The sequence below is a fragment of the Camelina sativa genome, chromosome 8, assembly GCF_000633955.1.
Source record: "Camelina sativa cultivar DH55 chromosome 8, Cs, whole genome shotgun sequence".
In the NCBI taxonomy this organism is placed as follows: domain Eukaryota; kingdom Viridiplantae; phylum Streptophyta; class Magnoliopsida; order Brassicales; family Brassicaceae; genus Camelina; species Camelina sativa.
This window is the reverse complement of record NC_025692.1, coordinates 21,915,114-21,939,131: the sequence shown is the minus strand read 5'-3', so window position 1 is coordinate 21,939,131 and position 24,018 is coordinate 21,915,114. Positions and strand designations below refer to the sequence as shown.

Genomic DNA, 24,018 nt, shown 5'->3' with positions numbered 1-24,018 from the left:
ATTTAGCTTTACCTCAATAGATTCGTGTCCATGGATTCTCCTTGTAAGAAAAAAAGAAGACCACATTTAAAAGGTCTTGCCTTTTAGGTGTGTTTCCTCGCACTTTCAGGCTGAACAAAAAAGTACTGACAGATGCTAATAAATTATAAATACACGAGGAGCAAGAATATGCTCATTTAATAATTGTAATAAATAAAAAAAGTGATCTGAGATTTTAATTTCAGGTTCTTTTTTTTTTTTCTCTTTTGGATTCAGAATCAAATGGAAGAAGCTTTGTTGGGCATTTGTGGGTTTGATTCTTCCAAGAAATATCGATTAGAAGAACTTGCCAAGTTTCAGTCTGGTTAGCTTCAAAATCCCTTTTTTTTTTGTTTTTTTTTTTTTTTTTTACCAATTTGATTTAGCTTTGAGTTTTTGGGCCCTTACAGTGTAGTGGGTTTTAATTTTGTGACTTTTGTGGTGTTAATTAAGGTTTTGTGAAACATTTTGTTTAGTAGGTTCATGTATTATTGAGTTTGAAGATGATGAAACGGCAGTGGAGTATCCGTGCCCGTTTTGCTCAGATGATTATGATTTGGTTGAATTGTGTCACCATGTCGACGAGGAGCATCAACTAGACGCTAACAATGGGGTAATTGCAGTTCATATGCATCTTGTCACGAATATTTCTCTTTCTATTTAGGATTATTATTTATTTTCTTATTTCCTTTTCTCATAGGGTTTTATCTTACGGTTTATTATATACATATAGAGATGCAGTCTAGGTTGTAATGACTCATCCAAGCTAGAGAGTGCTTTGGAGGTTTCGATCGGCCGAGGTTGAGTGTTTTACTCTTGTTACGTTAGTGTTCTGTTTCTCTACTATTATAATAATAAAGGGTTTTGTTCTGAAACTGGTTATATCTCTAACACATCTTCAAAATTCATTTGCTTTTCTTTTTATTAGACACTGAGGTTTTACAATGAAACAGTAGTTAGTTGTGAATTTCGATGTTCTTTGTACTCTAGTGCTTTTGCATGCTTACTTTAGTAGGTAGGAGGATTGTGGTTCTGTCATGAGAGAGAGAGAGAGTTGGTACTTTGTAGGGACTCTTGGATTTTACTTCAGTTGGATAATTCCCTGATGCTTATAGAGATCACCTTTAGAAAGTTATAACCGGTTCAGGTTTGAGTGATGAAAGTAGTTTTTTTGGTGATGATAAATGTAATAGCTTCTTACAAATTCAGCTTTGGTTTGTGATGTAGATATGTCCGGTTTGTAGCAGACGGGTGAAAATGCATATGGTTGATCACATTACCACGCAGCACAGAGATGTCTTAAAGATATCCTTTTTTAATTTACTCTTCTTGCTTTTTAACCTTTTTTCCAAATGATGGTATACTTCTATCGAGGCATTTGGGTTCCTTGACGAAAACTTACCTTTTCAAGGATGAGACATATTCAACATTTTCTCCAGGGACTAGGAAATATTTACAGTCTCTAATGGATGAGCCACTGTCTACTATTGATACATCTAAAAGTGTTCCTGACCCGTTATTATCATTTATCTACAATCCGCCGTCACAAAACCAGTCCAAGCTTGTACTGCCTGATTTGTCAGGTGAAGCAAGCTTGGAAGAGAAGAGCTCTGTTAGGGATTCAACGGATAAGTAAGCATCTTCTTTTTGACATTTTCTTTGTTCTGTGTCCCTTGTTTCACTTTCTCAAACCTTGTCTTAAGTTTCATTTTGTCTTTTGCATGTTCTCAGAGACGGGAAACTGCTGTCTCCCTTGTCAGATACGGAGCTACTAGAGAAGGCACTGAAGAGAGAGTTTGTACAAGGTTTAATATCATCAGCCATATTCGATCACATCGACAACTTTTGAGTAAGAATTAGAAAAGATGAGATACATTGTTTGAATCTTTGTTGCTCTTAGTGTTTAAGTATTATATATGATACTCTGGCAAAGTACACTAGAGTAGTCTATAAGATAAGCCAATGAGCTTCTTCTGTTTATCTTCAGACGTCTACTTTGTTTGTATACAGCTCATAATTCTTTAGTTACTTGAGGTCGGAGTTTCCTTAACAACCACTTCTTGCGTAGTTTTACATCTAGAGCCAAGAAAGTTTTCGCCTTGAGTTCATCTTCAAGCAGATCACAAGCATCTAATATAAGTTCCTCATCCATGTCTGGTAACGCTTGAATAGCCTCAACTGCATCCTCTATTGCCATGGTTTGGGTTTCATCAACTCGAGGCTTCTTTGGGTTTATAGGGCTTGTATCAGTATTAGCAAGTTGATCTCTTTTGTTCTTTGGGTCAAACAAAAGAGAGTTGCTATCTTCTTCCTCAGCTGAAATAGACAAATCTGTGGTTCCACTGGTCTTGAATTCGTGGAACTCAGTTTCAGGGTCAAACCAATCCATAGCTACAAAGCAGTTGTTTTCTTCGATCTCAGAATCACCACAGAGCACACACAGATCTTTATAGTACGGAATTGGCCGAGTCATAAATTGCCTTGCATCTCTATGAGCCTGCAGTTGTTTCAGACAAGACCACACTTTTTTACAAAGAGACTAAAAACCATAACTAAACAACTAAACAGAGCAATCAGTTAGTTACCTTTATATAGTCTTGCCAGACTATATCATCAGCTGTAACCATTTGACGCTCATCATCCCAAGCAAACCCATCTGATCGAAGAATTCTCTTGATCGCGTTGAACTGTCTTCTCAGAGTCTTATACCGATTCTTCAACANAGATACATTGTTTGAATCTTTGTTGCTCTTAGTGTTTAAGTATTATATATGATACTCTGGCAAAGTACACTAGAGTAGTCTATAAGATAAGCCAATGAGCTTCTTCTGTTTATCTTCAGACGTCTACTTTGTTTGTATACAGCTCATAATTCTTTAGTTACTTGAGGTCGGAGTTTCCTTAACAACCACTTCTTGCGTAGTTTTACATCTAGAGCCAAGAAAGTTTTCGCCTTGAGTTCATCTTCAAGCAGATCACAAGCATCTAATATAAGTTCCTCATCCATGTCTGGTAACGCTTGAATAGCCTCAACTGCATCCTCTATTGCCATGGTTTGGGTTTCATCAACTCGAGGCTTCTTTGGGTTTATAGGGCTTGTATCAGTATTAGCAAGTTGATCTCTTTTGTTCTTTGGGTCAAACAAAAGAGAGTTGCTATCTTCTTCCTCAGCTGAAATAGACAAATCTGTGGTTCCACTGGTCTTGAATTCGTGGAACTCAGTTTCAGGGTCAAACCAATCCATAGCTACAAAGCAGTTGTTTTCTTCGATCTCAGAATCACCACAGAGCACACACAGATCTTTATAGTACGGAATTGGCCGAGTCATAAATTGCCTTGCATCTCTATGAGCCTGCAGTTGTTTCAGACAAGACCACACTTTTTTACAAAGAGACTAAAAACCATAACTAAACAACTAAACAGAGCAATCAGTTAGTTACCTTTATATAGTCTTGCCAGACTATATCATCAGCTGTAACCATTTGACGCTCATCATCCCAAGCAAACCCATCTGATCGAAGAATTCTCTTGATCGCGTTGAACTGTCTTCTCAGAGTCTTATACCGATTCTTCAACACATCAACATTAAAGTAAGACTCAAATTTCGCATTGAAGAGATTAACCATCTCAGTCCAAGCTTGTTTCCGAAAAACACCTTCAATCTGGTTTCCTCTCCTCGCTTGGTCCAGCATCAGATCAATGAAATATCTGTCCATTGGCGGATGCCAAGTAGTCCTGCTCCGTGTGATGCTACCTCCTTTTGTGTTAGACATGACTGTCGACGATTCACATATTCTGTTGTAACCTTCTTCTTCTTCCTGAATCAATATCTTGGTTTCTCCCTGAGTATTATTCTCCTCAGCTGAATCATTCACAAATTACTTACAACTCAGGTGAAGAGTCTTTGTGACAAATGTACAGGGAATAATGATTCAAGTAACAGTAGACTAAAGATTGTACCTTTGTGCTCAGACATGTAAATCAAGCACAGATCTTTGTAAAAAGGTATCGGCTTTATCCGAAAACATCTCGAATCAGGATGAACCTTCAAGGAATCAAAACCAAAAAAAAAAAAAGTTAACCCTCAAGAACAAGACACAAAGTCACACAAGGAAAACAAAACGCAAAAAACACACCTTGAGATACTCATCCCAAACGCAGTTATCGGCAACAACCATCAGTCTAGTTTCATCCCAAGTAAAACCATCTTCTCTCAAAAGACTCTTGACAGATTTAAATAAGTTCCTCAACGTCTTATGCCTGTTTTTCAAAACATCTTTACCATATGGAAACTTAAACCTGGCAGTGAAGGAACAAGACATCATCTTCCAAGCTCGTTGACTAAACAAATGGTCTTCGAATCTGTTGCCTTTTCTCACTTGTTCCACCATCAGCTCGATGAAGTACTGATCCATTTCAGGTGTCCACACCGTTCTTAATCTCTCGTTTCCGTTTCTACTAAGTGTGCTCATTATGTATATATTTCTCCTTCTTCTAGCTATACCTGACAAAAATTCGATTTCACGAACACAAAATTTGAAATTGAGAAAATCAAATTACGAAATCAGATATAAGATTGACGAACCATGACTTAGATTCGACTAAATAAGCTAGAGACCAGAGAATCGTCGCTTACAGAGAGCTCCGGCGAACGGGAAATTGATGTTCCGGTGAGAATTTAGGGGATACGGTTGTCCAGGATAAGGTTAGGTTTACTCGCGCAACCAATTTAGAAAACTCTATGGGCTTATATTACTTTGTTGGGCTTTAACTAATTATGGGCCTAAAATATTAAACCGACAACGTTTCGTCTAGGGTTTATCGTTTGGGAGTGACGTTTTGTTTTCTCCCTTTCGTCGTCGTCTGCGTGAGAGATGTCCACAAAATTTTGGGGTTTAAATTGACAGAAGAAGAAGATCCCGTTTCCCGGCTATCTCAAGAACATCTCCATCTCCTGAGTATTGTAAGTTTTTAAATTTTTTTCTTAACATTTGTTCTTAAAAATTATGTGATTTGTAATTAGCTCAGTATCATCGAGTTTAGTTTTGGTAACATATACATTTCGGAGTTTATGATTAGATTCTGATTAGTGTATTTGTTTCTTGGTAATTACTTTTTGAGAGGTTTTTATGAAATGAAACGAAGAGAGTAAAACCCTAAAAATTAAGTTTCTTGTTTTTGTTTCAATTCAACACAGATAAGTCGATGAGTAGCTTCAACGGAGACTCCATGGATGATTTCAAAGGCCTCCGGATAACTCAGCTCGACGATGATGAAGATGAGGAAACTGCAATGGAACCCGTAAACATTGATGAATTTGATGATGATGATGATGATGATGATGACGAAGATTATGAGCCTGTGACGTTAGGTTTCGTTGAGAGTCCTCGGTTCCCTTGGTCGAATCTTCGTCAACTGTTCCCTAATCTAGCTGGTGGTGTTCCGGTACTATGTTAAAACAGCTTTTATGTTCTTATGTATTGATTCTTGGTTCTTCTTCCTTTTTATGTGTTCTTATGTATTGATTCTTGGTATAGGCATGGTTAGATCCAGTTAATTTACCGTCAGGGAAGTCAATTCTGTGTGATCTATGTGAAGAGCCTATGCAATTTGTACTGCAAGTAAGTTTCGTACAAAGTTAGTTTTGTTGTTTTTGCATGTTTATTGTATCAGTTTATTTAATGGGGTTTGTGGGGAAATTTGGCAGCTCTATGCTCCTATCATGGACAAGGAATCAACTTTTCATCGGTCGTTGTTTCTCTTCATGTGTCCATCAATGTTATGTCTCCTCCGTGATCAACATGAGCAATGGAAACGTTCCCCCGAGAAGGCTTTGCGGAGGTAGAAAGATACCTCTTACTATATATATATATATTGCATCTTTGTATTGTTTTGTCTCTTCTTTAAGGTGGGTTGTTACACTAAAGTACTGTGGTTTTTTTGGTTCCTGAAGTATGAAGGTTTTCCGTTGCCAATTGCCTCGCGTTAATCCTTTTTACTCGAGTGAGGCTCCAAAGCACGATGGAACAGACAAGCCATTGGGAAATGGAGGTATTGTGAACTAATTGATGGGTTTGACTCAATTCCGAGAGAATTCTCTTTTAATCGTCAGTCAATTCTTGATATTGTCTGCTTTACTTTCAGCTCCTCTTTGCACGTGGTGTGGAACGTGGAAAGGAGATAAACTATGTAGTGGCTGCAAAAGTGCTCGATATTGTTCACCGATACACCAGGTGTGTGCTTATGTGCATCGTAGTTTCTGTTGTTTTCCGCTTGATCATCTGCTCTTTTTAACAAATCTTTACATTCTGTCTGATTTCCAGGCCCTGCATTGGCGCATGGGTCATAAATCCGAATGCCAACAGCTTCGAGCGGTTATTGAGACATCTGACTCAGACCCTGTCAATAATAGGGTCGCCCTAACTCAAAAACAGAAAGGTTAGCAAAAATTCACAAACTTTTCTTAGCCTTGGAACTGTGTGTAAACCTAATGATATTAATTAATATTTTGATTTGTGCAGTTGCGAGTAAGAGTCTATGGAAAGAATTTGTAGTGATCCATGAGGATGAAAGTGAGTATGATACAGAGATGTCCGGAGATGATGAAATAGCTAAATCTTTGGTCTCAAAGAGAGAAGTTAACGACCAAATGCAATCGCTAATGAACGATTATGAGGTAAAAGTCACTTGTCATGGCCATTTTTGCAGACTTCAAAATGCCTCGAATTATTCTCAATTTTCATGCTTGTGCAGGGAGATGCTGATAAAAAGATTTGGGTTGATTTCCAGCAACGTGTAGCTAAAGCCCCTGAACAAGTTCTAAGGTGTGATTCAAACAAACAAAAGTTGTGAATTTTTGCATACATTTTTTTCTTGATTATCTTATAACATCAAATTGTGAAATACATATTGATCCAGATATTCCCGGAGCTCTGGTGCTAAACCTCTTTGGCCAATGGCAAGCGGACGAGCCTCTAAATCTGAGATACCCAATTGCAAATCTTGTGGTGGTTCTCTTTGTTTTGAATTTCAGGTAATTCTTTCGCTTTTCACGAACTCTTCTCTCATGAAACTTGTATTGACCTTGTCTTAGTCACTTCTTTTGTTTATCTTATAAACTGGTTTAAGAATTGACCAACATTTTTAGTTGGATCAAATCAACTTTTGACCAAGAAAAACACAAATACATTTCTCTGTTCTTGCATATTGGAAGCTTGGCTCTGTTCTTATCATTTTAATGGCGGTTTTATCAGGTAATGCCGCAGCTACTGTTCTTCTTCGGCGGGAAGAACGATAGGGAATCTCTCGACTGGGCAACAATTGTGGTGTACACGTGTGCGAACTCATGTGACTCGAGCTTAAGTTACAAGGAAGAGTTCGTCTGGGTTCAACTATATAGTCAGACAACTTAGAATCTTGTCCTCTGTTTCTGTTCCCTGCTGGCTGTTGCCTCGAAAGTTTCGTTCCTAAAGAATCCGATCGAACCGAACCTAGTATTTGTAAACTTTTCATGGGTTTGTTTGTTTAACGATCTCTATAAAGATTTCTGTGAAAAAGGTAAATTTTAAAAATTGCTTCACCTATAGTAAACTTCGATTTACACTAACTTATATCTCGCTATAAGCAAAAACAATTATGGGCAAAGCTGTTTGATATCTCTTGTAGTTCACCTATGATCCCAGCTCAACTATGATTATGTACTAAAACATGTTGATAAGGGTATTACTAAGATGATTAAGAGAGAAAAAGGGCTGGAATTAAGTCTCCGGAAACAGTACGAACTACTGACAAAAGTTATCATATTTGTCACAAACAAAGAGTTTTCACAAAGCTGGAATACAAAAACCATTCAAAATGACTGCTAAAGAGAATTCAATGCTGAGCAAACTTCTCACTTCTTAGACTTTTTTGCTGGTACCCTGCAAAACAAACGACCCAATGAAAAAGAGTTTAGAATGTAGCCACAACAAGTTACAAATGTGGTTCACATGTGATTAAGATCAAAACTCACTCAGCGGTTTGAGCAGGTGGTGCAACGGCAGGTATGTCTCCTCCTCCAGGGCCCATGGCAAGACGCTCCTCTCGTCGAGCATGTTTCCTTTCTCGGCTAGCCTTGTTCTTAGCCCTCTTAGCCTCAAACTGGTCAGACAAAGTCTTCTCTCTAGCCTTCTCAGCCTTGGATTTGTGAATGCTTTCCATCAAGACACGCTTGTTCTTATAGACGTTTCCCTTGACTTTCATGTACATGTCATGGTACATGTGTCTGTCAATCTTCTTCGTCTCCCTATACTTCTTTAGAAGACGCCTCAGAACTCTCATCCTCCTCATCCACAATACCTTAGTCGGCAACCTCGCCTCTCTAGTACCCTTCCTCTTACCTTAACCATTAATACACAATAGCCGCATAAAACATCTGTGGAGAGTTTTTTAAAGAGTGTGTGTGGGTCAAATGTAACATACCATAACCAGCGTGACGTCCCTTTCTCTTTGCTATATTCAACTGACGTGCTCTGGAACGTGAGTGGATCTTTGTTGGCTTCCTGATGATGAATCCATCCTTCACAAGCTTCCTGATGTTTTGGCCTAAATTTACACAACAATCAGAAATTAAACCCAAATTGCCAGATGCATACAGATGCGTCACCATTTCATATCGAAAAACAAAACAACAATCATGAACCAACAGTGTTACATGGCATGTTGATTCAGTAACTAACAGAAAACATAGTGAATCCAAAGCTATCTAATAGCAACACCATTTCCTAGCTCAAATTCATCTGACTAAGTTCAAATCATTCAACGTCTCCTACAAAATTAAGCTACATAAATTCATAATCTTCTGTATTTTCTACGAATCTTCAATCGCAGATATAAACAATAACGAGACTGAGTAAGTTAAAACTATATCAACAACATTTGCAAGTATGAAAAACAACATACGCGAATTGGCCATGGAGATATCACTCCCTTCGTTCGGATCGAGCCATACTTTCTTCTTCCCGCACTTGAGCACTGATGCTGAGAGCCGCTTCTGAAGCTTCAACGAAACCATTTCAGCTTCCTCCCTTGTGGAGATTGTGATTTTGGCGGAGAAGAGATGATCGTAGAAGACGATATCTTTATATATGACATTTTCTAGGGTTACTCCAGCCGGCAAAAAAAAAAAACCTATCATTTTCTAACTGAGCTTAGCATAAAGCCCAGTAAAGGCCTAGTTTTCAATTTAACACCCAACCATGTAGCCCATCATTGACTTTGTACAAATAGGCGTTGACCTTCTTTCTCGTAACACAAAACTCTCCCAACCCAAAACAAGAAACAAGGCAAAAAAAAAAAAAAACCACCAATGGCCTAAATATAGATTGAGAGGGAAGATGAAAACTTAAAAATAGAACAACCGATGTAAAAGATGTTAAAAAAAAAAATAGAAGAATCCAAAAATAAATGTTTCTAAGCTCTTTAAATAACAATTTTCTATATTAATTATTCTTCTTAATAATTAAGAACCACGAGAAGAGAAGTTGAGAAAGAAGAAGAAAAAAAAAAAGAAAACGATGAAAATGGTTGGAAGGATCTTTCTCCTTTTCCTCTCCGTCTACGTCACGGTGGCCATAGCAGGTAAAGCTCCACCACCAACATTCACCGAGAAAGGCAAAGCCCTAGTGGAGAAACTATGCGAGAAATCCGAAGACAAAGCTTTTTGCGTTGCAAGCCTAACCTCACGTCCTGAGGCAGCAACCGCAACCGCACCAAAACTAGGCGTGATCGCTCTAAGCATCGCGTCCTCAAATGCTTCGGACACATCTTTCTACATCAAAGCCAAACTGAAGCAAAAGAACCTCGAGCCGGCACTCGAAGACACCCTCGACGATTGTTCTAAGAATTACTTAGACGCGGTCGCCCAGCTCGACGATTCTCTCGCCGCTTTGATGCAAAACTCGTTCATCGACGTGGATATTTGGCTAAACACGGCTATTAGCGACGGTGAGGCTTGTGAAAATGCTTTGGACGATCGTGCCGGTAATGATGTTGAGCTTGCTCGTAGGAACTCAAACTTGTTGAAGCTTTGCAAGGACGCTCTTCTCATTAACACTATTTTAACTCCCTAAATTTTAAATTTGTTGCTGATTAATTATATATATGTGTGTTCACTTGTTATACTTTTTTTTAAAAAAATGGCTCGCTTATTTGTACTGAGTGTAAATTTTAACGATATTTGAAAAACTTGTTTTTGGAAATTTTGGATGATCATATTGGAATATATATATATATATACATATAGTTCAGACAATAAATATGGGAAATTCTCTTGTTACATTCCCCTAGTAGTGACCGGTAAATGAAATCAAATTTGTGTATTTTCTTTTCCCTCCTTGGCTCCTTCTAGTAAAATACAATTAAAAAAAATATGATATCATTCATTACTTGAAATATCCCTAATTAGTGTTGGAAAGCCTCACGCGCCCCACGCGCCTAGGAATTTTCTCTCTCAAACTACGCGAACCCTTTCCTTTTCCCTCCACCTCCGCCGATCTCGGCGTTGGCCCCCTCCGGCCACCATGGCCAAAAAGAAGCCCAAAAAATCCCCTCTTCACAGTACCCACACTGGTGCTGCCCCTTCGAGTGTTTCCCTCCCGCAAACAGTGCCGCTTGAGACGAAGAAATCAACTGGCGCAGTTCCCGAAGCACCCAGATCTGAGAAGTTACCTGAGCTCACCACGACCTCGGCTAACGTAGTAACTCCCGAACCCAACGATTCTCCTGCTCACGTAGTGGAGAATGTCGTCAACCCCGGAAACTCAACTGCCCAAACCATTGCTATCAGCTCCCCAAGGAACCCTGATATCAATATGAGCACAAGTAGCGGCCATACTTTGCCTGCACAAACTCAGTCTAAGGCGACTCAGATGCAACCCCAGGAACCAGCTAATAAGACCACGCCAACTGCAGTCTCGCCGTGGAAGAACCTCGTCAACGGCAACACTATCAAACTAGAGAAAAAAGGTACCCCTTTCACTCTTGAATCAGGGGAAGCTTGTGTAACTATCCCAAATTCAGTGATTGAGAAGAACAAGAAAGCTTGGGATAGTTTCATCCTTGGGCAATTCTATGAAGACCCCCCCTCAAGAGGTGCGGTGCAACCATTGTTAATGGAATCTGGAGCCGCCAACGAAAGGACATTTCGGTATCCAAGATGGAAGGAAACTCTTTCCTTTTCAGAGTTCCTTGCCCTAATACTCGAAGACGCATCCTGAGCCAAAGCCTATGGCAAATTGACGGCCAGTCAATGTTTGTGGCTAAATGGTCTCCGGAAGTTCAAACTACAAAACCGGAGTTATCAATGGTACCGGTTTGGCTAGAGTTTGTTGGTGTTCCCCTTCAATTCTTCAACCGCGAGGGGCTTGAGCACATCGCTGGTCTAGTTGGTCACCCTGTCTGCTTACATCCACATACAGAAAACCTGATCAATGTGGAGGTGGCTAAAGTTTACACGGTTATTGATCCACGGAAGCCCCTTCCTGAGGCAGTCAACGCCCGCTTTGAATCCGGCCTGGTAAAACGTATTCAAGTCTCTAGCCCGTGGTTGCCCTCCCTATGTTCTCATTGTAACAAGGTAGGCCACACGGTCTCTCGATGCTCTAAAGCGCCTGCTACATGCTCCTCATGCAGCTCAGTAAAACATTCTACAACTGACTGCCCGAGAGTCAAAAGGGATAAACGCCAAGGGAAACAACCTATTGTAAGTCAACTACCCATTATTGGCGCCCCTCTTTCTTTGTCTCCCACACAAGGCCAAACAAAAGCCACCAAACCCATTCCCCCACCGGATTCCACCTCCTCTGAAATAATTCCTCTGTCAAATGAAGACCAACACAAACGTGAAACACCACCTTTGCCTACTCATTCCCCTGTCAGAACACCCCATTCGCGTGCTATGGACTTTGACGAGGGGAAGCTCTGCATCGACTTAAGGGACAACCTGTTCTCCCACCGATCACCCAAAAATGACACCACTCCTGAAGATACCTCAGGCTCTAGCTCTGACAACATCTCCGAGGAAGATGATAACCCGGAAGTTGAAGAGGATCGGTTCCTTAAGGTCATATCAAAGCGAATGGAGAGAAAGAAGATGCGTAAAGCTCGGGCTGGAGGTCCCGTCAACCTCTAAACCGCATATCCCTTTATGGATATTTTTTGTTGGAATGTAAGAGGTCTAAACGACCCTGTAAAGCGGAGAAGCCTTCGGAAATGGTTGAAAGTACATCAACCCCTTTTTGGTGGGATTATAGAAACCCACGTCAACCCGGTAAATACGCAAGCTATAGTATCATGCGTTTGTCCTGGTTGGTATTTTGAAAATAATAATGAGTTTTCAGATCTTGGCAAGATATGGATAGTATGGCATCCCTCAGTTCAAGTATCAATACTTCGGAAATCTCTCCAGATGATCACTTGTCAGGTGAAATTACCTTTTGTTCATCAACACTTAGTTGTCTCTATTGTCTATGCATCTTCCACCAGCCAAGCTTCAAGAAAGGATCTGTGGGCGGAGATTGTAGACATTGCTGGAACTCCTACCATTTCAAGCAACCCCTGGACTGTTCTAGGTGACTTCAATCAAACGTTGTTGGCCCATGAACACTCTTCACAAGGCACAAACCTAATGTTCTCTGGTATGCGAGATCTGGAACAGTGTCTAATAAACTCCTCGCTGGCGGACCTTCCATACTGTGGTAATACCTTCACGTGGACAAACAAACATACCATCGGATTGGTAGCTAAAAAGTTGGATCGTATTGTTGTAAATGATGAAGTGGATCGGAAACTTCCCATCTTCTTTAGCTGTTTTTGCTGAACCTGCTTTCTCAGACCACACCCCGTGCTGCTTATACATTGATTGCCAAGCCCCAAAGAGGAAGAAGCCTTTCAAATTCCTGGCTCTGCTCAATCACAACCCGAATTTTGCTCCTTTAATAAAGCTCTGGTGGGATGCATTAACTTTCGAAGGAACCAAAATGTTCGCAATCGCCAAAAAGTTGAAGTTTCTGAAGCCTGTGATCAAAGATTTCAGCAAAGCTAATTACTCAGGGATAGAGAAAAGGGTACAGGAGGCGTATGCACATCTCATTTGTTGCCAACAGGAGTTACTGCAAGCGCCCTCAACTACACTAATGTTGCAGGAAAAAGAAGCTTTCAAAGTTTGGTGTGGTCTGGCAAGAGCTGAGGAATCGTATCTCAAACAAAAATCTCGCATCTGCTGGTTAGAGGAAGGGGACAAGAACTCCAGATTCTTCCACCGTGCTATCATCACAAGGCAGGGTTTCAATGAAATCTTTCTCCTCCTTGACAACAACGACGAGGTGGTGGACTCGAAACAAGGCATTCAAACCCTTGTGGTAGACTTCTATAAAAACCTGCTCGGGGAGCGATCACAAAACAATGTCGCTTCTGCTTCAGAGATTGCTGCTCTAATCCCTCAACGATGCTCTTCAACTGCCAAACAAGCTCTCATCTCTCCGGTTATGCCTGAGGAAATACGAAAAGTGGTCTTTGCATTACCAAGGAACAAAGCCCCAGGACCAGACGGCTACTGTGCTGAATTCTTCACAGCTCACTGGGAAACAGTCGGACCTGCCGTGACAGAGGCAGTTCTTGAATTTTTCACCTCAGGGAAGATGCTTAAACAGTTAAACGCCACAATCCTGACACTGATCCCTAAGGTTCCAAATGCTCAGAAGGTCACTCAGTTTCGACCCATTGCCTGCTGTAACACCCTATACAAAGTCATCTCGAAACTCCTTGCCAACCGACTCAAAAAGGTGCTTCCTGATCTTATCTCAAACAACCAAACTGCTTTCATTCAGGGGCGTTTACTTGTTGAGAATGTCCTTCTGGCCACTGAGTTAGTGCAAGGCCTCAACCGAAAGAACATATCGTCTCGAGGTATGCTTAAGGTGGACCTTATGAAGGCCTTTGATTCAGTCCACTGGGAATATATATTGAACACACTCAGAGCAATGGAGTTTCCCTCCCAGTTTATCTCCTTGATACATCAATGTATAACAACAACAAGCTTCTCGGCCTGTATCAATGGAGAATTGTGCGGATATTTTCAAGGAGCCAAAGGATTGCGTCAAGGGGACCCCCTCTCACCCTACCTGTTTGTTCTGGCTATGGAAGGGCTCACTCAATTGCTACAGAGAGACTTCAGTTCACAGCAGATAGGCTTCCACCCCGAGGCCATCAATCCTCCCATCTCGCACTTAGCCTTCGCAGACGATATCATGATTTTTTTCGATGGAAAAGTCAACTCTCTCACTAATGTTGCGGCAGCCCTCGAGGAGTTCTCCAATTATTCCGGTCTCAAAATGAACCTGACCAAGACTGACCTATATGTCGCATGAGTGAACCAAGTTGAAGCCTCTCAGATGGCTGCTCTAGGATTCAACATCGGTTCACTTCCCATTCGCTACCTTGGGCTCCCTTTAATGCACAGGAAACTGAGATTAGCGGAGTATAGACCTCTACTTCAAAGCCTCACCAACCGGTTTTCCTCCTGGACTTCCCGTGCTCTATCTTATGCCGGCAGACTTCAGCTTATAGCTTCAGTAATCTATGGTACCATCAATTTTTGGATGTCAGCACTTATACTCCCAAAGGGCTGCATCAAGAAAATTGAGTCCCTCTGCACAAACTTTCTATGGAATGGGGACGTATCTAAGAAGGGCTCAGAAAAGGTTGCTTGGCAAAATGTTTGTCTCCCAAAGGATGAAGGTGGCTTGGGTCTCAGATCTTTAACTCACTGGAACAAAACTCTGATCCTCAAGCTTATCTGGCGGTTGTTCACGGCGAGAGACTCCCTATGGGCTCTTTGGATGCGCAATAACAAAATAAAAGACGGCTGCTTTTGGAGTTTGGATATAAAGAAGCAGAGTTCCTTCACTCTGATAGCTATGCTCAGGCTTCGCCACTTTGCGGGCAACTTCTTGAAAGCCAAACTTGGTGATGGTCAACAAATAAGCTTCTGGTTTGATCATTGGACCCCTTTTGGACCCCTAATTGAATTCATGGGAACCACAAGACCCTATCAAACCGGAATCCCTCTTCAAGGGAAAGTTGCCACTGAAGCGTCCGACTCAGGCTGGGCCCTGAGACCAGCAAGATCACCCCAAGCAGAGACTCTTCAAATTTACCTTTCATCAGTGCTATCGCCTTCACTTTCCACAACCCCGGATACTTTCATTTGGCGAGTTGGAACAGAGGATCTAGCAACATTCTCCACCTCCAAGACTTGGGACACTCTTAGGCCTCGAGCAATTTCCCCAAGATAGACAAATCAGGTTTGGTACAAAGGAGCTATTCCTAGGCATGCTTTCCTCTTCTGGTTGATGCAACAGGACAAACTTTCCACAAGATCACGTTTGCTGCGATGGGGTTTACAGATTGACCCTAGTTGTTGTATATGTGGTCTTGCTTTGGAGACTCGCGACCACCTTTTCCTAAGATGCCATTTCAGTGAAACGCTTTGGACAACTGTCAATCGTCGTCTCGGGTACAGACCTTTCACGTTCCACACTTGGGAAGCCTTCTCGGTTTGGTTGGATCTTAAAGATAGCACTGCTCCACGATGCCTCCGAAAGTTGACTGCACAGGCCACTCTGTATGCAATTTGGCTAGAGCGAAACAACAGATATCACAACAATTCCTCCACTGATGCTCAGACCATCTTCAAGCACCTGGATAGACAAATTCGAGATGCCATCCTGGCAAAACAGAGCAGACGAAAATTCAAGAATCTTCTCCTCGTATGGTTGAAATATGGCTAGACTAACCTACTCATATCTTTGACTCTGATCACTCCTTCTTTGTTTTTATTTTTTTGGGCAAAGGATGAGGACTGTATAAAGCTTTTGTAACTTCACCAAACTATCGGTTTATTGAAATTCACATATTTTCAAAAAAAAATTTCATTACTTGAAATAGGATATAAGAGTTGATACCTCATCAAAACATTAAAGATATGATTAAACAAATAGACGACTAACTAATCATATACAATTAGTAAACCATGAAGAAACTGAATTTCCATGTTGTTTTCAATACTAAATTTAATTATTTTTTCTCGTAATTATCATTTGCGTCAATACGATAAGTTTCTCGTTTTTGTTTTGATGGAACTCCATAATTATCTAAAAATATCGGTAAAAGTCAAAAAAGTAAATATTTTTATTAATTTAACAATTAATAAATAAAAGAATAATCAATAATATTACCAAAGTTTATGATGATTTAATTTTGACAACCACATAATTGTGCTTACAAAATAATTAGAATCAGGTATAACTCATCAAGTATTTTCCATTCATTTATATTCTACATTCAAAAGGCTTTTTTTTTGGTTAAAAATGTTAATTCTAATAATTTAAAATTTATATGTTAACTAAGGAGGTCATTTAATATAATTCATAATCCTAATCTTATAGTATGACTTAAAAAAAAAAAAAAAAAAGTATTTTAACACAAAGGGTGAAAGGGAGAATAAATATACAATAATCTTTGACCACCACCACAAGCACAAGGGGAAAAAAATAATATCTTATTTTGTGTTTTTGTTTTCTGGCTTTTGTATATCGGACGGCAATTGTGTGGCCAGGGAGGGCTTACCTGAGGACTCTTTGATATCTCTCTCTCTCTTCTCTTCTATTCTCCCTTCTTCTTCCTCTTCCTCTTCACATCACTGTGTACATCTCTCTCTCTCTCTCTCTCTATTCTATCTTTTCAAATATCTTCCCCTATCCTAATTTTTGAACTCGCCTCTTCTTCCAAAAAAAGAGTTTATTATACCAATCTCCCGTCTCTGCGATTTCGGAGTCTGTAGATTTTTTGAAAATTCTTTGTTCGAAATCAATCAAATGGTGGATCGATTTAGTGGGATTGCTTTGCCTCATTAGCAATGACTTCTGCTTCTTCCATGTCCGGTGCGTTTTCTTCTCTCTCTCTCTCTCTCTCTTTTTTTTGTTTGTTTCATCGCTTTTCTATTATCCGAATTGGATTATAGATTTTATTTAGCTATCCAATTGAATTTGGAAAGCTTCTTGTTTTTGTGTATGTGTGCGAGGGAGAAAGTTTGAATTTTGAGGTGATTAGGTTATAGACTAGTGGCTTCTTTGAGTAAGTTCATGTGCCAACTAAAAATATCCTACCTTTCTTGTTGAGGACCACAGTTACTACTTAAAGAACCTAGCTTTGACTTCATGAATCTATTTTAACCTTCTTCTTTTTTGGCTGGTTCTGTTTTGGGTTTACTGATTTGATTATGTGTGTGTGCAATGCAGTGTCTGTGGAATGTGTGAACATATGTAATCTAACCAAAGGAGACGGGAATGCAAGAAGCGATTGCAATGCTCTCTCCTGTGCTTGGAAAGCTCCAAGAGCGTTAACTGGTTTTCTAGCTAGCACTGCTCATCCACCTGTTTCTTCTTTGTATTCATGCGGCAGAAATGGAAGAACGACCAGAATGAAATCATCTGTAAGTATAGTTTTCTTTATTGCTTTCTGTTTATTATGTAGCAGGGTGTTAAAGATTATCTTTTGAGTGTATATTTCAAGCTCCAGAACTGTGTCTTCTACTGAATTTTTGCATGATCACCTTGTTCATGTTGCCATGTTGGGAGGTTTTGGTATCTATTATGAGGTTCCTTATGGTAACTCCTTTGGATAATGCAGTGCGCCTGGCAGAGGTATGAATATGAAGTAGGCTTTTCTGAGGCTCCTTACTTTGTAAATGTGAGAAATATCTTAAAGTCCAGATTTTCTTGTGGAAATCATAAAAGATGGCAACTGTATTGCGTATCAGCTGAATCTTCTGGTGCATCCGATGATGTTACCGTTGAAAAATTGTGGGAGGTACGATACACTGCCCTCTTCTTTATCATTTGTCATTCTATTACTCTATTAGAATGATACTCTCAATCTTTTTACTTGATGGTTATATCTGCAGGACCTTTTCCCATCAATATCTTACTTACCCTGTAAAGAATTAGAATTTGTTCGAAAGGGCCTTAAGGTATGATGATATAAGTTGCTTTATATTTCAAAGGCTTCTGTCAACTACATTTCTATACGATTTCCCCTTCGACATGTTATTATTGAAGTTTATTTCAGTTTTCTGGTATTCATTTCTTAATTCAGTAAGAAAGGTTTGTGCAGTTAGCGTTTGAGGCACATCATGGTCAAAAGAGACGTAGTGGGGAACCATTCATTATACATCCAGTCGCAGTTGCTTGTATCCTTGGGGAACTTGTGAGTTGCATGATACTTCGTTGTGAATATGGATTCACATGAAGATTAGATGGAAAGCTTAATAAGTTACTTTTGTACTTGTTTAGGAACTGGATTGGGAGTCTATTGTTGCTGGATTACTCCATGACACAGTTGAAGATACTAATTTCATTACTTTTGAAAAGATAGAAGAAGAGTTTGGTGCAACTGTGCGTCACATTGTAGAAGGGGAGACCAAGGTCTGCCTATGAGTGTTTGCTGAAATATTATTCCACGCTTCCTTTGCCACGAAGTTCATTATTAACAGAAGCTTTTTCCCTTTTAGGTGTCAAAACTGGGAAAGTTGAAGTGTAAAACAGATAGTGAATCAATACAAGATGTAAAAGCTGATGATTTGCGGCAGATGTTTTTGGCAATGACGGACGAGGTTTCAATCTTTTAAGATTCTGTTTCAGTTGGTGTTGTTATATTATTCATCAGCAAACCTAACTGCTTCATTCCAGGTCCGCGTCATTATCGTCAAGCTAGCTGACCGGTTGCATAATATGCGAACTCTCTGCCACATGCCTCCGCATAAGCAGGTGATTCCTTCAAGTAATTTAGATTTGTTACCGAGCCAGCTCTCAGCTCTATTTATTTATTTAGGATAACTAATGAATTTGTGAGTTTCGTCCAGTCCAGCATTGCAGGGGAGACTTTGCAGGTCTTTGCACCTCTAGCGAAATTGCTTGGAATGTATTCCATAAAGGTATAGAACTTGACGTATTGTTTTCGCTTGCTATAATTCGTATAAAAATATTATGCCACGAGGTGTCCATATGTTTTGGTCACATCAGTTAAATTGTTTGTGTGTATATGAAACCTAATTGTCTCAGTTATTGTGTCCTATGGCATTCTGAGTTCTGTGGTGGTTATTTTGCAGTCTGAATTGGAAAATCTATCTTTCATGTACGTTAGTGCTGAGGATTATGATAGAGTCACAAGCAGGATCGCCAACCTCTATAAAGAGCATGAAAAAGAACTCACTGAGGTAATTTCAACTCATTATCGTGTCTGAGCTTTACTGACAAAATATTGGTTTTAAAAGAAAAGGAGCTTTGAGAAGGATGTTGATTATCAACATGCACGCTCTCTGACCTTCTGAACTGTAAATTCATCTGGGATTTTATTTAGTTCATCTGCATTCACAGAGTCCTACTATGTATCTTAGGCAAACAGAATTTTGGTGAAAAAGATTGAAGATGATCAGTTTCTGGACCTTGTGACTGTGAATACTGATGTTCGATCTGTTTGCAAGGAAACTTACAGGTGAATTCATAAGCGAGTTCTTCATTTTACTATGTAACCGATCCTTTTCTTCAGCATCTGAAGTCTCTTATTTTTACCTGCAGCATATATAAAGCTGCGCTCAAATCGAAAGGATCAATCAATGATTATAACCAGATTGCTCAGGTTTGTGTTGTACTTCCGTCTCCAAGTTGTACTAAAGGTTTCAGAACTTCTATCTGTGAGCTTAATATTATTGTTAACACGCTACTTCTTGTAACTTGATTATTTTAGCAGTTACGGATTGTTGTAAAGCCAAAACCTTCTGTGGGGGTCGGGCCTTTGTGCAGTCCACAACAGGTGAAACCCCGATGAAAAGGAAGTGGGTATCTTTTGTTCCGATTTGTTCTGGTGTGTCACTTAGCTTTCTTGCTCTGTCGTCAATGCAGATATGCTATCACGTTCTTGGGCTAGTCCATGAGATCTGGAAACCTATTCCTCGAACTGTAAGTATCTGATCTTCTGTACTTTCAGGATAAATTTTCACTACATTATGTCTGCTGAGCATGTCTGACCTTTTTATTACAGGTGAAAGATTACATTGCAACCCCAAAGCCTAATGGCTACCAGAGCCTCCATACTACTGTGATTCCGTTCTTGTACGAGAGTATGTTTCGACTGGAGGTTCAGGTATTTGAGATAATATTGTTTCATCACATTTCTTAGAAAATTCCCAATAACTTGTTTTTTTCTTTCAAAGAGTGAAGCATGGGGAAATTCAGGCCGATTTAATTGGGTAAGTCTACATTTTTCTCTGCAGATCAGAACTGAGGAGATGGACTTGATTGCTGAAAGGGGCATTGCTGTTTACTATAATGGCAAGGCTCTTTCTGCTGGATTAGTTGGAAATGCGATTCCTTTAGGTAGAAATTCAAGGGGGAAGACGGGTTGCCTCAACAATGCAGATTTTGCACTCAGGGTATTTACTGACCATACTCAGAAGTAAAAATGCATAGAGACGTGCTAGATGTAGGCAGTGATATTTTCTTTTTTGCCCTTCCCAGTATGATGTTAGTTATGACAGTTTATTATTCCAGGTTGGGTGGCTCAATGCAATAAGGGAATGGCAAGAGGAGTTTGTGGGTAACATGAGCTCTAGAGAATTTGTGGATACCATTACGAGGGATCTTTTAGGTAGTCGTGTGTTTGTATTCACACCTAAAGGAGAGGTAAGAACTACACCTCAATGCCTCATAAACATCATCAAATTCTCTTCGTGTTTACTTAAGGGCTTTGGGTATCCTATTTGCAGATAAAGAACCTTCCGAAAGGGGCCACTGTTGTTGACTACGCTTATCTAATTCACACGGAAATTGGAAACAAGATGGTAGCAGCAAAGGTATTTTTTTTCATTCCTGTTGTTCATTCCATGATATCTTTAAAATAGCAACTGGACCAGACTTTAAGGATACTTAATGGCTTGACACTGCAGGTCAATGGTAATCTTGTTTCTCCAACGCACGTTCTTGAGAATGCTGAGGTCGTGGAGATTGTCACCTACAACGTTTGTACCTTTTCTCTCATGCATTTGTATTTCATTTCTCCTTGGCTTCATCAACTCTAGTACCTAGGTTTCACTTTCACGAGCTGTCATGTTTAATATTATTGTCACATCACAGGCCCTCTCAAGTAAATCTGCTTTCCAGAGACATAAACAGTGGTTACAACATGCCAAAACAAGGAGTGCTAGACACAAGATTATGAGGGTATGTTGTTGGAATTCGCTTACTTTATGCTTATTGGCGTGCTATTACGGTATTACTAATTCTTCATGTCTCTCCTCTTGTTTCAGTTCCTAAGGGAGCAAGCTGCACAATGTGCTGCCGAAATTACGCAAGATCAAGTCAATGACTTTGTNATATTGTTTCATCACATTTCTTAGAAAATTCCCAATAACTTGTTTTTTTCTTTCAAAGAGTGAAGCATGGGGAAATTCAGGCCGATTTAATTGGGTAAGTCTACATTTTTCTCTGCAGATCAGAACTGAGNCAGAGATACAACACCCACGTCTCAAAATGGAAGCATTTGGGTCCCAAAGGTGAATGGAAAACACAACAAAGCAATTAAAAAGTCGAGTTTGGATGAGCCAGAGTTCCTCCTACCAGGAGATGGGATTGCCAAGATTTTTCCTGCTAACATCCCTGCTTATAAAGAAGTGTTGCCTGGCTTAGACAGTTGGCGAGACAGTAAAATTGCTTCATGGCATCATCTCGAAGGTCACTCCATCGAATGGTTATGTGTAGTGTCCATGGATCGCAAAGGTATGTTATCTTTGATTTCTTCTGGTCGTGATTGATGATCCCAACAACCCGAAAGGAAAAATCAGAACTGTTTGTTACAATTTGGCAGGCATAATCGCAGAGGTTACAACAGTCCTTGCAGCTGAAGGCATCGCAGTATGTTCTTGTGTGGTGCGTGCCTTAATATTAACTTACTTCTGAACCTTTCATAGTTTCCAACGACTCATCTCACAAAGCTTATGGTTTATTGCAGGCCGAGATTGACAGAGGAAGAGGATTAGCGGTAATGTTGCTTCAAATAGAAGCAAACGTTGAAAGTTTGGTAATATGTCCTTAATGTTCTAAACTCTCTTTTTTGGACCTTCAGTGACTAAGCACTAACCCGTGTCTCTGTGGATATGTAACTCCCAGGTTAGTGTTTGCGCTAAGGTGGATCTAATCTTGGGTGTGTTGGGATGGTCGAGTGGTTGTAGCTGGCCAAAATCAACAGATAATGCTCAAGTTCTTGAGTGTTAAAGCCAAAGGACTCACGTTCTTGGCCGTGAAGTTTTGTCATGTTCACTGGAAAAATAAGCAAACTGAAGAAGAGAGAGTCTGGTTGCTCAAGTAGAGGTAGAGAGCTCTTATGATATTCTTGAAAATATATATCATTTTGTTTTGATAAAGAAGAAAAAACAAGGAAAAAGAGAGTCAAATTCTTTTAGAAGTGTTATGTTCAATAAATCAAGGTCATTGTATATAAAGACCAAAAAAGAGTGGGATGAACATACGATGTAATATGTAGAGACTCCTGTAAAACCTATACTTGCACATAGAAGAAGATAAAAAGACGGATGCATTTCCCAAAACGGTTTATTGTATAATTTGTACGTAGTTTTTAGTTTTTCTAAATCTACAGCAGTTCTCATGTGTTTCTTCATTTTTGGGGTTTTTAATTGTAGGAACATCATTTTATTTGGCTAGAGAGGTTAATCAGATGGAATTTTCCAACGAAGTGATCCAAATAAAAAAAGTTAGGGCAGTTCTCAACAATACCATATTTTATAGCCATGAAATTTAACGCAAGTTTGATCACAATTATGCAAGTCAAAATAAGCAGTTAGATGATTATATAAAACGAATCCAATTATAAAACATAAGATACATGAAACAGTCATAGGACATGAAATAAAAACAGAGAATTAAAACAAACTCTTGGCTCATTTTCAGACAAACGTTACGTTTTACGACGAAATCAAACAAAACGAAAAGATTCTCCCATCGCAAGAACACGTTAAAATTTCATGTTCAATCAAATGATCATAATTAGTAATAAGTAGGTTCAGAGGTGTAGAAGAAAGGACCAGCCCAGTAAAGCTTGAAGCTCTTGTCTTCAAGAACACGGTACTTGCTCAACGACTGTCCCCTAACACCTTTGTTCACATCGGTCGGGAAATCGCAGTCAGCGATTGGAGATTGGTAAAGGTAAGCTTTGCATCTGGTCACGGTCCTTCCTGCACGAAGCTGCGAAGGGAATATCGTGGCGAAGAAGTAACCTTTGGCATCGGTTTTGCTGCTCATTATCGATATTGGAACTATCTCTTTCCCGTATGCATCAGTCTTAACACATGCAATTCTTGCCGTTGCACCTGTCGTAAAATAAACAATGTCATAATTAAATGATAATCTTTTCGTACGTAATAACGAGAAAGAAGCAAAAGTACTAGAGCTTTTTAAAAAATATGTGTTGATTAACGCAAAAACCGCTATACGTATCATGGGTTTTAAAAACTGTAGCTATAATGTAAAGAGATAATATCATTACTTGCAAACGTGATAATTTGAATCCGCAACCATACGACCTTCCTGTATATACTCTAATGTTCTCGTACCATAAGACCAATTCGTGTTGGTAATTATAAAGAAGTTATATTACGTACCTTGGATTGGGTAACTTTTGTCACCTGACCTGCACATGATGACCCCTTCAACAGCGATCGGAATCAATTTTCCGGTCTCTGGATCGGCTTCATTGCCGTAATAAGCAACTGAGGATATGATTAGAGATGAGAAGACTACGAGAAAAGCAGCAAATGAGATGCGTGAGAAAGCCATTCCCTCCTCTCTTTTTTTTGCTTGCTTTGCTTATATGTTCTTTAAGCAAGTGAAATTT

General features: G+C 39.7%; 6 protein-coding genes and 1 pseudogene across 12 annotated transcripts; 4 read left to right on the top strand and 3 right to left on the bottom strand.

Annotated features, from left to right (window-relative positions):
• On the top strand, nucleotides 67–2,861 carry LOC104707878 (protein DEHYDRATION-INDUCED 19 homolog 5). 4 transcript variants are annotated; one of them, XM_010424316.2, is made up of 6 exons: nucleotides 67–343; nucleotides 495–631; nucleotides 1,246–1,323; nucleotides 1,421–1,650; nucleotides 1,750–1,892; nucleotides 2,748–2,861. In XM_010424316.2, the coding sequence occupies exons 1-5, from the start codon at nucleotides 262–264 to the stop codon at nucleotides 1,865–1,867; spliced, it is 645 nt and encodes a 214-aa protein (XP_010422618.1). In that variant the 5' UTR covers nucleotides 67–261; the 3' UTR covers nucleotides 1,868–1,892; nucleotides 2,748–2,861. The 4 variants fall into 4 exon arrangements, with proteins under 4 accessions (XP_010422618.1, XP_010422619.1, XP_010422620.1 ...); XM_010424317.1 differs by lacking the exon at nucleotides 2,748–2,861 and having other exon boundaries at nucleotides 67–122; nucleotides 256–343; nucleotides 1,750–1,998; XM_010424318.2 differs by lacking the exon at nucleotides 2,748–2,861 and having other exon boundaries at nucleotides 498–631; nucleotides 1,750–1,998.
• LOC104707879 (L10-interacting MYB domain-containing protein-like) lies at nucleotides 1,849–4,739 on the bottom strand. Of its 4 annotated transcripts, XM_010424321.1 has the most exons (6): nucleotides 4,655–4,739; nucleotides 4,155–4,522; nucleotides 3,979–4,063; nucleotides 3,530–3,880; nucleotides 2,604–2,674; nucleotides 1,849–2,515 (listed from the first exon to the last, which is right to left on the bottom strand). In XM_010424321.1, the coding sequence occupies exons 2-6, from the start codon at nucleotides 4,488–4,490 to the stop codon at nucleotides 2,030–2,032; spliced, it is 1,329 nt and encodes a 442-aa protein (XP_010422623.1). In that variant the 5' UTR covers nucleotides 4,491–4,522; nucleotides 4,655–4,739; the 3' UTR covers nucleotides 1,849–2,029. The 4 variants fall into 4 exon arrangements, with proteins under 4 accessions (XP_010422623.1, XP_010422621.1, XP_010422622.1 ...); XM_010424319.2 differs by lacking the exons at nucleotides 1,849–2,515; nucleotides 2,604–2,674 and adding an exon at nucleotides 2,747–3,370 and having other exon boundaries at nucleotides 3,459–3,880; XM_010424320.2 differs by lacking the exons at nucleotides 1,849–2,515; nucleotides 2,604–2,674 and adding an exon at nucleotides 2,747–3,370 and having other exon boundaries at nucleotides 3,459–3,880; nucleotides 4,604–4,694.
• On the top strand, nucleotides 4,636–7,599 carry LOC104707880 (programmed cell death protein 2). The gene is made up of 12 exons (XM_010424323.2): nucleotides 4,636–4,723; nucleotides 4,834–4,981; nucleotides 5,216–5,463; nucleotides 5,556–5,639; nucleotides 5,726–5,859; nucleotides 5,972–6,069; nucleotides 6,163–6,251; nucleotides 6,342–6,456; nucleotides 6,540–6,694; nucleotides 6,772–6,842; nucleotides 6,937–7,051; nucleotides 7,272–7,599. The coding sequence occupies exons 3-12, from the start codon at nucleotides 5,224–5,226 to the stop codon at nucleotides 7,428–7,430; spliced, it is 1,260 nt and encodes a 419-aa protein (XP_010422625.1). The 5' UTR covers nucleotides 4,636–4,723; nucleotides 4,834–4,981; nucleotides 5,216–5,223; the 3' UTR covers nucleotides 7,431–7,599.
• On the bottom strand, nucleotides 7,753–9,128 carry LOC104707876 (60S ribosomal protein L19-3-like). Its single transcript, XM_010424314.1, has 4 exons — nucleotides 8,959–9,128; nucleotides 8,479–8,601; nucleotides 8,030–8,396; nucleotides 7,753–7,937 (listed from the first exon to the last, which is right to left on the bottom strand). Exons 1-4 carry the CDS (start codon nucleotides 9,068–9,070, stop codon nucleotides 7,910–7,912), a joined length of 630 nt encoding a protein of 209 aa, XP_010422616.1. The 5' UTR covers nucleotides 9,071–9,128; the 3' UTR covers nucleotides 7,753–7,909.
• Nucleotides 9,458–10,272, top strand: LOC104707875 (putative pectinesterase/pectinesterase inhibitor 26). Its single transcript, XM_010424313.1, has one exon. It carries the CDS (start codon nucleotides 9,573–9,575, stop codon nucleotides 10,125–10,127), a length of 555 nt encoding a protein of 184 aa, XP_010422615.1. The 5' UTR covers nucleotides 9,458–9,572; the 3' UTR covers nucleotides 10,128–10,272.
• On the top strand, nucleotides 16,656–22,721 carry LOC104707874 (annotated as a pseudogene).
• LOC104707873 (proline-rich protein 3-like) lies at nucleotides 22,974–23,995 on the bottom strand. Its single transcript, XM_010424312.2, has 2 exons — nucleotides 23,786–23,995; nucleotides 22,974–23,494 (listed from the first exon to the last, which is right to left on the bottom strand). Exons 1-2 carry the CDS (start codon nucleotides 23,958–23,960, stop codon nucleotides 23,172–23,174), a joined length of 498 nt encoding a protein of 165 aa, XP_010422614.1. The 5' UTR covers nucleotides 23,961–23,995; the 3' UTR covers nucleotides 22,974–23,171.